Source organism: Triticum aestivum, chromosome 5D (assembly GCF_018294505.1).
Source record: "Triticum aestivum cultivar Chinese Spring chromosome 5D, IWGSC CS RefSeq v2.1, whole genome shotgun sequence".
Classification (NCBI taxonomy): domain Eukaryota; kingdom Viridiplantae; phylum Streptophyta; class Magnoliopsida; order Poales; family Poaceae; genus Triticum; species Triticum aestivum.
Window position 1 is genome coordinate 423,680,221 of NC_057808.1, and position 15,131 is coordinate 423,695,351.

At 44.1% G+C, this 15,131-nt stretch overlaps 2 protein-coding genes across 2 annotated transcripts; one reads left to right on the forward strand and one right to left on the reverse strand.

The window, feature by feature from the left end:
- Window positions 1–487: 487 nt before the first annotated feature.
- On the forward strand, window positions 488–3,398 carry LOC123122318 (probable serine/threonine-protein kinase WNK9). Its single transcript, XM_044542508.1, has 7 exons — window positions 488–761; window positions 876–913; window positions 1,341–1,571; window positions 1,815–2,035; window positions 2,205–2,362; window positions 2,454–2,757; window positions 2,835–3,398. The coding sequence occupies exons 1-7, from the start codon at window positions 672–674 to the stop codon at window positions 3,107–3,109; spliced, it is 1,317 nt and encodes a 438-aa protein (XP_044398443.1). The 5' UTR covers window positions 488–671; the 3' UTR covers window positions 3,110–3,398.
- Window positions 3,399–3,755: 357 nt separating this feature from the next.
- Window positions 3,756–14,554, reverse strand: LOC543379 (lon protease homolog 2, peroxisomal). The gene is made up of 17 exons (XM_044542507.1): window positions 14,304–14,554; window positions 13,481–13,590; window positions 13,271–13,382; window positions 11,821–11,990; window positions 11,408–11,499; window positions 10,911–11,090; window positions 10,692–10,775; window positions 10,341–10,468; window positions 10,057–10,258; window positions 9,766–9,972; window positions 9,204–9,334; window positions 8,639–8,852; window positions 5,583–5,876; window positions 5,293–5,487; window positions 4,810–5,055; window positions 4,598–4,699; window positions 3,756–4,344 (listed from the first exon to the last, which is right to left on the reverse strand). Exons 1-17 carry the CDS (start codon window positions 14,411–14,413, stop codon window positions 4,261–4,263), a joined length of 2,661 nt encoding a protein of 886 aa, XP_044398442.1. The 5' UTR covers window positions 14,414–14,554; the 3' UTR covers window positions 3,756–4,260.
- Window positions 14,555–15,131: the final 577 nt, after the last annotated feature.

Below are 15,131 nucleotides of genomic sequence, written 5' to 3' on the forward strand. Positions count from 1 at the left end.
GCGATCGTACACAATGTTCATAGCACGGGCCGTCGCCGGTTCCAGCTTGCGCCATCGGTTGCAGCTCCACCAACGACGATCGCAGCATTCGCGGTGCCAGTTTCCAGCATGCACATACTGCGGTCGCAACATTCCCGACGTCGGTTCCAGCACGGGGTCGCAGCGTGCGATACCCCTCCTTGCCTCCTCGTTGCCGTCGTTGTAGCATGACGGCCGCAGCACAGTGGCCATGGCCGGAGCACGGGCAGCGCGAGCACCCCTCGCAGCAAAGCCGGCGGGCCCCCTAGTAGTCAAGGTTCTGTCCCTCCGGATAAGGAAGGAAAGAATCGGTTGGGTGGGCCCGCGAGGCACACGCGGCGCGCGCGCAGATGGACCGATCACGCGTGAGATCGGCCTGCCGATCAGAAACATTAGCCCTAGAATCCCGAGCTCCCGGCCGTTTCAGATCCTGATTCAACGAGTTTCCCCCAACGACCTCCACGCCCCTCGATCCGTCCGGAACCCGCCGCACCCCCCTCGATCCCCGTCCAAGCCCAGATCCGACGGCCAGGGAGCCCTGGCTTCCGCAGCGAACCCCTCCCATAAATTCCGCCGCCCGGAGGCAGGCCAAAGCTGGGAAGCAGTTGTTGAGGCTCGAAACTCCAGCGATTCGGCTCGGCAGATAGGAGGGGATGGATCCCGTGGAGGCGGAGGAGCAGCAGACGGAGCCGCCGGACGACGAGGCCTACGCCGAGGCCGATCCCACCGGCCGCTTCATCCGGGTACGTACCCCTTGTCCTCGTCGAGTGCTGCCGTTTTTACTTGCTTGGTAACTCTGTTCCTTGGATGTCTAATTCTTGTTTTGTTTCTTGTTTGGTCGATTGCTGCGCGTGCAGTACGATGAGATCTTGGGATCGGGTGCCGTCAAAACAGTGTATGCATCCTTCGATCGCTCGTCTCATCTGCTGTTTTTTTTTTTTTTTTTGCTCGTCTAGATCTTGATTTCGCGTTCGATTCTGGTGGTTAGATAAGATCATGTATGAAGTGCGATATTTAACAATGTTTCATCACCGTGATATAAACTGACCAAATTCCTGCTTTTATTTCGGTTAAACCTCGGCAAATCCATGGCAAACATAGTAGTACGCTCTAATCTCGCCAATCTGTTCACATTGCTGCATTACTATTTACTAGTGTGTCTACCCTACACCAAATGCCAACCTATATATAGCCTAAGCAACTTAAGTTCTTGTTTATTTGTAACTTTACATATTTCGGTCCTGTTTTCTGTCTGGAATTTATCCATGTCCGCGTAAGACTGATATTCATCGTGTGTTCCTCAATGGTTATCCTGCCAATAGCTACAAGGCCTTCGATAAGCTGGAGGGCGATGAGGTCGCATGGTGCCAAACACGGATTGATGATTCTGTCATGGGTTGCTCAGAGAAGATGGCACAACTGAATACGGAGATCCGTCTGTTGAAGACGCTGAGGCACAAGAACATTCAGAAGTTGTTTGCCTCATGGATTGATGAGGACAAGAAGACAGTTAACATCATCACAGAGCTCTGCACATCCGGCAGTTTGAGGCAGTATGTACCTTTTCTTTAGCTCTACCAGTCCATCTCGTCCGTAATACTTTGCCTGATTCTGTTATGGATTACCGTTTCCGTTTATAAGTTGATGTACTTTATTGAATTGGTGTCATTTTAACCAACCATGCTGGAGTCTGCTGTTGCTTGGAGAAAGTTTGAAATTTAACCACACATAGAGTTCACTCTTATCGCCCTTTCATTCAGAACATTCTGATCATTGAAATTTGGAATGATAACCAGGTTCCGTAAGAAGCACAATAAAGTCGGTATGAAGGCTATGAGAGGATGGGCAATACAGATATTGACAGGGCTGGAATACCTTCACAGTCAGAAGCCAGCGATTATTCATAGGGATTTAAAGTGTGACAATATATTCATAAACGGTCATGATGGACAAGTGAAGATTGGTGACTTTGGTCTGGCGACATTTTTGCATCAACGGAAAACCAGAAGTATCAAAGGTGTGTGACATTGTGTTTTTCTAACAGCTACAGATGTGAAATATATACATATATTCTGTTTACTGTAGATTACTCTTAAGGATACGACTCACTCACAGCATACTTTGTTTTACGAAATAGCATTTTTAGGAAGGCTTGTACTAACAAGATTTATGTCATCAAAATGCAGGCACATTAGAGTTTATGGCACCAGAACTCTTCACCGGGAATTACAATGAGTTGGTGGATATATATTCATTTGGGATGTGCATGCTTGAAATGGTGACATGTGAATATCCATACAGTGAATGCGAAGGCAAGCCATGGATATACAAGAAAATTTCTGAAGTAAGTGCTTTGGGGTCCACAAAGTACCCATCCCCTTTGAAGATTATCTATCAAACAACAACTGATTTTCGTCCAATGTTTTTTTATATAGGGTATAAAACCAGCTGTGCTTTCCAAGGTTGAAGATGCAGAAGTAAGAGGTTTCATAGAAATCTGTTTGGCTCCCGCAGCTGAAAGACTTTGTGCAAGTGAGCTCTTGAAGAACTGTTTCCTCCAGAAAGACAAGCCTATCCCAATCCCAGCGCCTCCTATTTCAGTCTCCCTGGTCTTGAGTGTGACTAAAGATGGGCGGCAGTCTGCCAATTTCATGCTATGGAAGGGTGAATTCTCACTGAAAGGCGATATGCATGTCACCGACCATGTTAATTTATCGCTAAGATTTCCTGATCCCAGTGGTAAGTAGAGCACCCAAGAAACCTCTTTTCAACAAACTTAATACTTCATCCTACACTGACACGTCAAATTGTTTCAGGTTGTTTTAAGAATGCCGAGTTCCCATTCGATGTGGACCAAGATACCAGCCTTTCTGTGGCTCTGGAAATGGTAGACACTTTTGGATTGCCGCAAGGGAACATGCAGATCATAGCGCAGCTGATTGAGGTGTTCTTGCTCATCCTGATCCCTGAATGGGTGCCCTGCGTCGCTGTTGGACGGGTGGTTGTGGTTCCTGAGAGTGCAAACAGCCACAGCTACATCTCCAAAAGAATCATGAACTGCAGGCAGCTCAGATTGGCCGTCCTAGGATAGCTCTGCTTTCCCCAAGCTAGTGTATCTTCAGGTTTTTTGTTTAGTCAGATGAATTTGGCCTTGCTTCAGCCTCTGGTGTGGCTCATATTACAGCGCCCACTCGATGTGCTGCTAGACACGGCATTTTTCGTTGATGTTGATGAAAGTTAGCGCAGATATACTAGATTCATTGATTGAGAGCAATCAGTTGGAAGTAGTTCGAATCCCTTTTCTTCTTTAAATTGTTGTGTTCAATCCAATTTGAATGCAAAAAATTTCCTGGTTTCCAGTTGGAAGTCATGAACTTGAATCTGCATTGCGTGCTCAGCCTCTGGTTGTATTCTTGTCACTCATTTTGTCACCATGTCTCTCTCAGAAGTTTAAATCGTGTTAAACGAGGGAAGATAGATAACAATTTGCTATCACTAACATCCAGCTTCAAATATAGAGAACCGAAAACCAAAAAGTTTATCACCATCAACATAGAATCAAATAAAACTATCTATACCAAAGGAGATCAAACATTCTTCCACCCAGAAAATCCAACCATGAAGTGAGTTTACGGGTCAAAAGTACCTCCGTTCACAAATATAACATGTTCCCTCCGATGTACTGTATATTAATTGACACAGCAGACAATGTTTTTACATTCTAGAGACCGTGTCAATTAATATGGATCCGAGGGAGTAACTTTATTCTGAATCAGATGTATATGGACACGTTTCAGTGTGTTTGTTCACTCTTTATATACGACAATTACTTGTGCTATCAACACTCCTTTTTTTATGATACTGCAACATTCAATTCTCCCTGGCTGAAATAGGTTACATATACACCCAAACCGACAACAACAGGTGGACCTCCTTGCTACCATACCAAACCGAGCATAGATAGATGAGCATCCCTCTATAAATACAATCACAAAGACCAGAGTAGATCTCCCTGCCGCTTTTGTGGATAGCAAGTATCCATATACACATTCCGCATATTAGCTTAACTGAGTTGGACGAGGGATGCTGGCGTCATGAGATTTCACTCCGATGGAGCAATTGCTCACCTACGCTCGACGCTCATTTGTAGATATCAGGGCGGTGAATAGCGACGAATCTTCAAAACAGGTACATGGCCACCGAGGAAATACCACATCAGGCGCCAATTGAGATTTGCCCGTGCTATAGACTGGAGTGTAGCCTCAAAGGGAATCCATTCTCAAAAGCATGGCCAAGTACTTCCTCAATGCGCTTCACGAGCAGAATCTATCAGCAGCAAAGCAAATACAAGTCAGTAACAAACATTTTCTACGGGCAAATTGCATCCAGAGGAGAGAAACAATTGTGACATACTATCAATCAACTTTTAGCTCAATTTCTAGAGCTGTTGATGAGTTTTTTAATGCTGAATAATTTGTGTAGCACTAGTAGCTGAGAGCATATCCTCAACAACCACGCTAAATAAAGTACACTAGCAGGTCCAGCAAATCTAAGCAACTAACAGTAAGCAACGACACACCTCAATGCCAGCGAGGATCGGAGCTGGAATCTCAGCCAAGTCCTTCAAGTTTCTTTCTGGTAATATTACTCTCTTGATGCCATATCGATGTGCAGCAAGCACCTGAATCCAGAGAAAGAAGTTAAGTATAGTACAAGAGCACAACATGGTAAATGGTTCAACCTTTCCATCTTTCCAGAGCAACCAAGAAACACAGATGCATAATATAGTACCTTATCCTTAACACCACCAACTGGCAACACTAGGCCCCTAAGAGTCATCTCTCCGGTCATTGCGGTGTCTGCTCTGACTTTCCGGTTACTAAACAATGACACTAGTGATGTTACCAATGTGACTCCTGCAGAAGGACCATCCTTCGGCACAGCACCAGCAGGAAAATGTATGTGAATATCACGGCTCTCCAATATGTTAATATCAGAAGTAGGTGACAGATTGAGGTCAGCAGATCTTGCTCTCACCTGTAAAAATCAACCATTGATGTCTAAGTTAAAATCAACAGAACATCACTCAACTCGATATGTAGCAACGCACAGCGAAGCATAGTGGAGTTGATGATGCATAATTCCAACTAAGCAAATACACTGCTGGACCTATAATAATAATTTAGAACGCCTTCAACTGGCAATGGGAGGTCATGCCAACACTAGTAAGATATGACACCATGCAAAGGAGATAGGTGAGAAGAAGATGCGTACCCATGTCAGAGCTAACTGTGCTGATTCCTTAATTACATCACCAAGTTGTCCTGTCAGATGCAAGTCACCCTTACCCGCCATGGCCGTAGCCTCTACAAACTGAACTTCCCCACCAAAAGAAGTCCAGACAAGCCCAACTGACACTCCTGGGGATGACACCCGATCCGCAGCCTCTCTGTCATCAAATCTAGGAGGCTGCAGCACGACGCAATGTACCATTGTAAGATACAACAACATAAACATAAGACAGTGTAGCTTATCATTTTAGAAACTGAAACTTTGATGCATACCCCAAGCACTTTTTCTAGCATAGCCTCATCAACAATCATAGGCGATGGGTTTTCATATGTATTTGATATGTCCTGGCCCATAGGAATAACTTCCATTTCAACTTCACCACCATCGGCGAGCCTTGAGTCCAGTAGAGTTGTAGTTATTGGCTGCATTTCCTTGCCAAGTCTAAGCGTACTATCTAGCTCTGCAACCTTGACAGCAGCTGCACGAGCCAATGCAGCTAGGTTTCTTTCAAGATTACGCACACCAGCTTCCCGTGTGTATCTCTCGATGATAAGTTTGACTACAGCCTGGACAGATGAATGGAACAAAGTAAACATGGATTAATCACGAGCTCCAATAAATACTCAAACAAAAGAAAAGATGACAAATAAATGATGAGGATTAAAAGCAGTCCACTGTAACTTGTAAGAACTGTTGTAAGCCAATGAATCAAATGCTATTCGGTGCAACACAAACAGTTGAAGACTGCAGACACATTGGGGTGAACCTTTGTTCACAGCGCGATAAGTATTAGGAAAGACCAGACCCGGCTTTAATCGGACTAGTACATTAAAGCACAGGCAAGTCTACTAATCTGGCTTCACCAGGCTGAACCCTGCCCTCCAAAAAAATCAAAAATTAATTTTACTACTACTAATCTGGTCCAGCCGTTAGCCTTCTACTGACCATGTCCACAAGCCCACACACAATGTTCTATGCACGAACAGCCAGGCGATGCTATACGATGCTGGCTCACTTGCGCCTGGCCATAAGCACGCTGAGTCGCCAAAGCGATTCATTTGCTAAGAAACTAGTAAGATGCCCGTGCAAACGCTCGGAACACTGAAATGCATTGATCCGGGAGTTGTTTATTTGACAAAGTATGTGGGGGTAATCTCATCTGTAACAAATATCAATAGGTTTCTTCGGATATTATTTCTTCTCTAGAGCTCACAAGCATCCGAGTGAATAGTAAATGTAGGCAAAATAGATTAAAAAAATCTTTTGCAAACAAAAGCGTTCAAGTGTTCAACCTGCATCCAAAACTTTTGAAGAAATAACACTTATTGTGCTTTGCAAAAAATGATCTTTAAGAATTATTTTTTGGGTATCGATTTTGTTTATTTTTTCTAGACCACCATGAATGTAACTCAGGATGATTTGGAAGGGGGCAGAGGAGATGGCGAGGAGGAGCGGGTCGTGGTGGTGGTCGGCAATGCAGCCTGAGAGAAGGGATGAGAGGAGTTGGGGGCAGACGGGCGCCGAAAGCAGCGACCTCTCCAAATCCTTCTTATTTTTTCCTGAGATGGCTAGATGAGGTGAGAGGGAGAGATGGCTGAACGTGAGAGGCAGGGGGATATCTACAAACGAGGAGTGGAGTACGGGGGTCTTTTTGCAAAACTGACATAGTTTGTCTCAGATGCGTTGGATGTAAATCGAACGGTTGTAAATGAAGGATGGCAGGCACACCATCATCACCAACTCAGCTTTTTATAGGAGTAGAGATACTTGTGAGTTTGTAAAAATAAAACCAGACAGCCAGCTGCTACTACTACACCACTAGCATATCACGCGTGCGGCTATTTTCTTTAATATTTATTTTAGCTTTGTGAATCTAACTAAAAGGGAGAGTAAACAGTTCGCTTGTCACAACATAAATGTTCACGTGCATATAAAAATGTCCATGTAATTTTCAAGTTAGGAGAACAAAAAATTATAAACGCATGATTTTTTTTAAGAAAAAGTGTTTATGGAAAAGCGACATATGGCAATTACACCCACAAACCACAGCCATGCCAGCAACCACGTGCCGCCGCTAACCTAGCAGCAAGCAACAGCTAGTGGTGGCGGTCGTTGGTTGGATTGGGGATTAGGGAGCAGGCGAGCAGCCGAGTTGAGTGGGGTCTGCAGGAGCCCGCTGCCTGCTAGCAATAGGGGGCGGGGGCGCACCAAAAGGAGGAGCCACAATTTGAGCGACTGAATAGTTGAAGTGGGTGCATTGGCAAAGTTTTTTTTTTCAAATCCTCAAACTAATTTGCTAAGCCGATAACACTAATATCTACTTGTCCATTGTAATTACTACTCCCTCCGTTCCAAAATAGATGACTCAACTTTGTACTAACTTTATACAAAGTTGAGTCATCTATTTTGGAACGGAGGGAGTAGTTATGGGTTATTAATTGATTTTGTGTCCAGTGCAACTTTGTAGATTTGCAGAAGTGAAGAGAAATAACATGACTATACACAATTTTTATGCAGGTAGTTCAAGCACTCCTCAAGATTTTGATATTTTTAAAATCCAAGAAATACAATTGTGCCCAGTACTAATCTGGGAAAGTTCAAGCTGATTTGCACTACATGATTAGGAGATAATGGCTTCTCGTTAAATAGATCCAAATTTTGTTTTAGTAAAGCATTTAGTTTAATCACATTAACTTTGAGCCTACCTTCCACTTTTTTCCTAGATTCACCACTGCATTAAAGGGTAGTTAGACCTTTTCGCTTATACGTATGAGTTATTCATATGAGTAAACTCAACTAACAAGGAAGCTAGTTATTCATATCTTCACTTGTCAATAAACTCTGCCCAAGTGGCACCCTCATAAGCTGTGCATGTGCTATGGTGACAAGCATCAGGAAGTAGTTTTAAGTTTCCATTTTTTTATTTATGGAGCCCAAAATCCTACTGGTATCATATCTTCTCGTTGTTAGAAAAAAGACAGCACAGATCAATTACACACACTGTAGTTTCGTTGGTGCATTTATTACCACAATAGAATAGCATAAGTACACTGCACTTGCCATTATATAACTGAATTTAATGTGTTTATTTTTTCCATTAAAAACTTCATTTTGTGTGCCAAGGAGGGAAATCACCATTCACTAGCCTAAATATCTTCTTGCTTCAGAGAGAACTGAAAGTAACATAGCAAAAGCATTCAACAGGATCATTTCTTTTTACTCTTCTAACAGATATTTGTGAGCAATTCACACCTTTCTTGTCATGGGCTATACAAATAAAATAGTTAACAGAAAAGGAATGCAGCAGAAGACAGTCCTTGTGCCATACCTCAGGAATCTGAAGATATGCGGAGCTCAAACCATGCTGTTCCAATACCCTTGGTAGGAGATGTTTCATGGCTATTTTCAGCTTTTCTTCAGGCGTGTAGCCTGGTAACTCAATGACTTCCATCCTATCTAACAGGGCAGGGGGGATAGGTTGCATCCTGTTGGCAGTTGCAACAAATACAACCTTCGACAGGTCAAATGGAACATTCAAATAGCTGGTAAAATATGTGTTAAGGAATTTTAAACATATAAAATAAAGATAGTAGATCAGATAGCATAGTCTATTTTCCAACATATTCTGTGATGTGCGTCAGAGTTGTAAAGTAACCCAAAAACATAGCCTCTTAGAAAGAGCAGGGGAATAAAAGAGGTTGCCAATATGTGCCTAATCCCAATACTCATAGTGATGGCAGTAGAAGGTACTCAGAAGTGATAACACTGAATAGCCAATATGTGCCTAATCCCAATAAACATCTTTTTAGAGAAGGACTGATTCTCAATTTCACTAAGAAACTAACCAGCTAATCATAAGATGCACTTGTTACACAAATAAAATGAAAGGATACTGGTCATTGAATGTTTTGTTCTGCTCAGGGTCAAGTACTTCTAGCAGTGCTGATGCTGGATCCCCACGTACATCAGAACCAGTCTTGTCAATTTCGTCAAGGAGCATCACTGGGTTGTTGACAGATACCCTCTGCATTTTTATTTCAACAATATATCAGCATGATTTAATCTGGTAGTAGCACAACTCTTTTCTTGCAGCATTCAAAGAAAAGAAAAAACCGCAAAAAGGTCATTAGGCTCAGCTTTATAGAAAGCTAAAATAAGCAGCACGATGGGGTTGCCAGCTTATTGGGGAATTCAAAATCATATCGGTGATAGGTATACGATGAGTAGATTCATTCAATGGAAAGCAACTTGGAGTTAACAGCAGAAATTTGCTGTACTGACTGGACACCCAAAAATATCTTGTGATGGCTGTTACGCTATTAATCCAAGACTAACTAGATTATAAGAGCAAATAGGGTAGATTATACTTTATAGTAAAGGATACATTAACACATATAGCAAATTTGGTCCTCCAATGTTAGATAATTCTAAAATGAGAAATAGAATGGGATTAACCTTTAGTCCATCAATGAGGCGCCCTGGCATGCTTCCAATGTATGTTCTTCGATGGCCCCTAATATCAGCCTCATCCTTTACACCACCAAGAGAGATTCTTATGAACTTCCTATTTAGGGCCTTTGCTATGGATGTAGCCAAAGATGTCTTTCCAACACCAGGTGGCCCCACAAAACACAGCACTGGACCTCTGGCATCCGGTTTGAGCTGCAAGCAGATTAATGCATCTCCATGAGATAGAATAATTAGGATAGGCACATAAAAAGATCATGTAGAAGTCAAGTTACCAACCTTACGGACAGCCAAATACTCAATAATCCTTTGCTTAACTTTGGTCAGCCCGTAATGATCACGATCAAGACTCTCCTTTGCAGCTCTAAGGTCAAGTTCCCTTTCTTCACTTACTTTTTGCCAAGGAAGGTCCGCAATAAGTTCCAAATAAGCTCGAGAGCTACTATATCCAGGTTGCTGAGGTTGCATCTTCCTCAAACGCCTGCAATCAAAGACTAGCTGGATAAAAAGACCTCTTGTAACACATGTAAGCATGTTAAAAAAGATATGAATATGATAGTTACCTCAACTCCCTTTGGGCATGCTTCCAAATATTAGCTGGCATTCCTGCATTCTGCATCTTCCTTTCCAATGCAGCAATGTCATCTTCATCATCATCATTATCACCAAGTTCGTCTTTGATAGCCCTCATCTGCAAAACTGGGAGGGTCATCTTCACATTGGAAATAGAACTTTATGCTGCACAAAAAGACCATGGGTACCAATCTTGCCCAACTCAACCAGGACAATATCCTCTGTAAGAAAAGGATCGTTTCCATCTTATATATCTTTATAGATATCTAGAAATACACATGCTGGAATGTGATTTCAGTTTCAGTTGATCAAACATTGAAAATATGGAGAGAAAAACAAACCTGCTGGCGCAGCAGAAATTCTTTTTGGGATTTTGATAGCTGCCCCTCCACCTTCTGTGTTATTTTCTCCGCTACAAGAATTGACTGTCCATTGCAGAGAATAAACTTAAGATAACTATCAAATGAATAGATCACACAGAAAGCAAACTTACTAAAGCACAAGGAACCTTAACACAAGTTATAGCTAATTCGCAAATCATAGAGTTTCTTGATCATCACCTGCAGGTGCCTGTCTACAAGTTCTGTTGCCTTGGAAAGTCTCACTTTCAAGTCAACTGAATCCAGCATAGCAAGCTGCTCCTCAAAGCTTATTTCAAAGCTAGCAACAAAAATATCAGCTAGCCTGTATACAGGAACTGTCTCAAGTAGCACCTTAGTCCTACCAACCGTCTTCTGCTTCTGCGAAAATAACAGAAAAATATTAAGCCAAAACTCACTGATAAGTAGGGTTTTGGCCTTTTAGGGTACCCAGACCAAGTGATAATTTCAGCAAACAAAAGATAACCATTAATGATCATGAAAAGGTGCCTTCTACGGTTTTAATAGGAAGTCAGGAAATCTTTGCTTGCGTCATTACTACTAGATTCGTGATCTTCAAAATTTAGCAATCTTCAGTTATCCCCATTAGATCTCCCTATTACTCGGTGCAATCATAAGAAACCAAACCTTGAAATTTAATGGTAAAAGGGTCATCAAGTTCTCCTTGAATTTCTTACCTGCTCTAAGACGGAAATTAGTTCCATGGCAGTTGCTTTAAATTGCCTCGAAAGAGCAATTAGATCTGGGTCTTGCTCTGCCTGCTCCAACTCTAGGAAACCAAAGACACAATAGTAATGTAAGCCCCAAAATGTAAATATATCTAACAAAGTTTAAAACGCAAAGCAGCTACATAACCACATAGGTTTTGCACTACACAACATCTTTTAGATTCTTCATGAGTTAATAAAGAATGTCACGAGAAGAAAATTATACTATGCTAACAAACCATCAACATCATCAGGCCAGAGACAGCAGATTGACAGATTCAGAAAAAAGGTGATACAGACAGCGGTGGCCAGCCTTTGATGATGATTGTGTATGAAATGGTGAGAAAATGTACACACATTTTTTCTTTAAAAAAAGGCCTTACCAGTCTTTGTCATGTCAAGTCGTGAAACACGGGCAACATGATACGATCCTCTTGCATTGAGTTCTTCAACACTGAACCTACATAAGCCTTCGAGAACAACAATGTATGTAACCCTTCCACTTGGTTTCTCCACCCCTCTTGAAAGGTGCAGAGCTCTAGCAGCAACTCCCCTGTACATGGAAGGAGTGAACGTGAAGACAAATTTGGATTGAAAGAATGCATAAGAGAAACAGGAACACCACAAATGTAAGATGTATCTACTACACTTCTAACATACGAAAATATGATTTATGTGCTACATTTCATATTTCATCAGTTTGTGTAATTATAGAGATCCAACACATCCTAGGGTTATAGCCAAACCATTTCTAGACATAGTGAGTTCAGAAATAAAATAAACTGAAAACATAACTGGCACATGCAATGCGTGCAACGACTGGAAAACTGAATGGAGGGTGGAAAGTTGTACCACAAAAAACTGAAGTATCTTATTTCAGATGATTAATATTTAGAGAACAAGTAGATCACATGGAAGATATGTGAAGCGCCAACAAGATAGCAAACAGCTAAAGGAAAGTTATCCGGGAGCTTGAAGCAACAAAAGGTTAACTTATAGGGGACTGCTACGCGTCGGCCGGCGGATCTTTTTAAAAGATCCGCCGCCTTACGAGTCGTTGGATTTGACCCAATCTAGCGCTGAACATTTTTCTCTACTTTGCAACAGACACCTTGTTACAGAAACATTTGCAACAGAGATTGTGTTGGGGATTTTTTGCAACATAGGTTATGTTGCGGGATTTTTTTGCAACAAAGTTCTTGTTGCAGAACTTTTTTGGCAGAAATCTTGTTGCAGAATTTTTTTAAGAGAGATGGCGTTGCAAAAGCTTGTCTAAGTTGCCGCCCTCGTTCGTCGTCGTGGTTTGCAACACCCCTGCTGTTGCAAGAAAAGGTAAGGGGCACGTGCTTGGTAGGCAAAATCACAAACGTGTGCAAGCGTGCGTGAGGACGTGTGGATAAAGGGTGATCCAACGGCTGCGTGAGTGACGGAACTCTCCGCGCGATCAGCCAGCAGAGTGTTAGCATTTTCCTAACTTATAAGTACGAATATCTGTATTTAAAGTGCACCCTCCTGCCGAAGAAGATTTGGTTGCTATCAACCTATATTGGCATTGTTACTTTATCCAATCTCACCGCAGGATAATGCATTGTCGCACTACCAGTAGCCACACAAGGCATAGGCAGTAAAGATAAACCAATGCTTACATTATTTTTCAAATGTTCATAGAATGAAATATTGCATGCCATGGTTATATTTGCGAACAGCTCACTCCATGTCAAAGCTCCTATCATGTTTGAAGCAGGCACTAGTTGTCATATTTGAAGGCTTTTTATCTTCGGAACTTGGTTCACGGGTAAAATACATATGTGATTAGCAAACGGTGATACCTACCGGCTGTGCCAGTGAATGGGCTCCTTCCCACTCTTTGCATCCTGTTTGGTCGACTCTCCCCCAGAACCACCAGGCGACCTGCGGCCTCCTTCACCTGAATCACTGCCCACGCCTACAAGAGCAAGAGCAATTCCAGTAAGAAAATGCAGGTCTACAATGTCTACAAAGTGGCTCCTCTAACTGAACAAGGAGCTGCAATCTCTATCTCACCAGGCGACAGGATGGAACCAACAGCCGCAGCCTCGGAGTCCCGCACCGGAAGCACTCCGATCAGACCCTTGTCCTCCCTCTGCCAGAGCTCCTGCTCCACCAGCTTTACACTGCAGGCCAAAACAACCACATTGATGAAGTCAAAACCCACACCAAAAGGGCATAATATTCCCCTCCCAGCAAGTCAACACACGCCAACATGCCACGCCTACAACAAGGGAAAACAAATCCAGTAACCCCCCGTGACAAAACCGCACCTAGAAGATTCGAACACTGAACGACTGGTGGGTAAGTGGAGGCTGAATTGGTCAGCCATAAAAGTAGGCAACAAGCTGAAAAATCCACCTCTGGACCGACGAGAGCATCAAAATGCACCGAGAACTTTTAAATTTCCACATCAAAGGTGATGGTCACCAGGGTAAAAGCTGATTAATCATTGATACCGGTGGAGACACACGGATTAGTACTACACAGGAATACTCTGGGGCAGAAGAAAAGGGGGCAGAAATTCTACTTGAACCACACAGGTTACAGTTATGGGACAACAAAAATTGCTCAGGAACAGAAGAAAAAGGCCTCTAGAATCCGGAGGTGGGTAGCTCGCTGACGCGCTACCAAATCCGGCTGATCGCTCCGGCGGAGAAAACCTAAGCACGGCGAATCAATCCCCTCGCCCCAGCCCTCCTATACCTTACAGCGCACGCACCAAAATTAGGCCCCGAAACCCCCAAGCCCGAGCTCTGGAAGGGCAGCGGAAACCAATCGGCGCACGCCGGAATCGCTCCCCACCCCGCCCCGCCCGGCCCACCCACCACTGACTGACCTGCTGGGGTTGGTGCATCGGATCCGCACGATGGCGCCCGGGAGGAGCACCTTGTTGCGGAACGGCAGTATGGCGAGCCGGCCCGGCAGCTCCACCGGCGCGTCCGCCATGGCCGCCGCGCGCGCGAGAGAGAGAGCAGTGGTGTGCTGTGTACGGCTGGCGGGCGGAACAGGAATTCGGGTGGAGGAATAGATAGAAGAGAACAAATTGAGAGAGGTGGGAGACGACGGGGATATTTATGTGTGTATAGGAGAGGCGAGGGGCGCACGAGTCAATGATGGGCTGCTGGTGCGGGGGCGCGGGCCCGCCTGCACGTCCCGTGGGGCCCGGGCGTCGGCGACGGGCGGGCGGGGCGTGTGGACGTGGCGGTCCCGTGGAGATAAGGCTGGTTGGCGCCGCCGGAGCCGGTGCGTGGCCGGCCCGGACACGTGGGCTCGGGGCTCGGACGGACGGCCGGCCGGCGTGCGCTGCGGTTCGGACCGCCGTGGCGGCCGGGACACGGCCGGCCGGGTTCGGCGATGGACGGTGCGGATACAGGCTTTCGGGGCGTGTCTTCTTAAAAAAAAAAAACTGCTTTCGGTGTGCTTGGAGCACGTGATGGATGTTGGTTCATTGCCTTTGCGGCCCCTTTGCTGCCACGTGAGGGCGAGGCGGCCCCATGACTTGCGATCGTACAGTTGGATCAGCGCGTGTGTGTGGCTTCAGTTGCGTGTGACGCAGAGGGACACTCAGGTTGGAGTGTATAGCTAAATCTTTGGGAGTTCTATAGCAAAGTATTTTCTAAGCATTTTGAGAATACTGCAGTTTTTGAGATTACCGTACTTTTAT

Bases quoted from the DNA above. Each gene is read 5' to 3' on its own strand.
- LOC123122318 (XM_044542508.1), top strand. From the start codon at position 672: ATGGATCCCGTGGAGGCGGAGGAGCAGCAGACGGAGCCGCCGGACGAC. The intron at 762-875 runs GTACGTACCCCT...CTGCGCGTGCAG, and splicing joins CCACCGGCCGCTTCATCCGG to TACGATGAGATCTTGGGATC. The intron at 2,758-2,834 runs GTAAGTAGAGCA...AAATTGTTTCAG, and splicing joins AAGATTTCCTGATCCCAGTG to GTTGTTTTAAGAATGCCGAG.
- LOC543379 (XM_044542507.1), bottom strand. From the start codon at position 14,413: ATGGCGGACGCGCCGGTGGAGCTGCCGGGCCGGCTCGCCATACTGCCG. The intron at 13,591-14,303 runs GTCAGTCAGTGG...TTTGGCCTGCAG, and splicing joins CGATGCACCAACCCCAGCAG to TGTAAAGCTGGTGGAGCAGG. The intron at 11,091-11,407 runs GTAAGAAATTCA...TTATTTTCGCAG, and splicing joins TAATTTCCGTCTTAGAGCAG to AAGCAGAAGACGGTTGGTAG.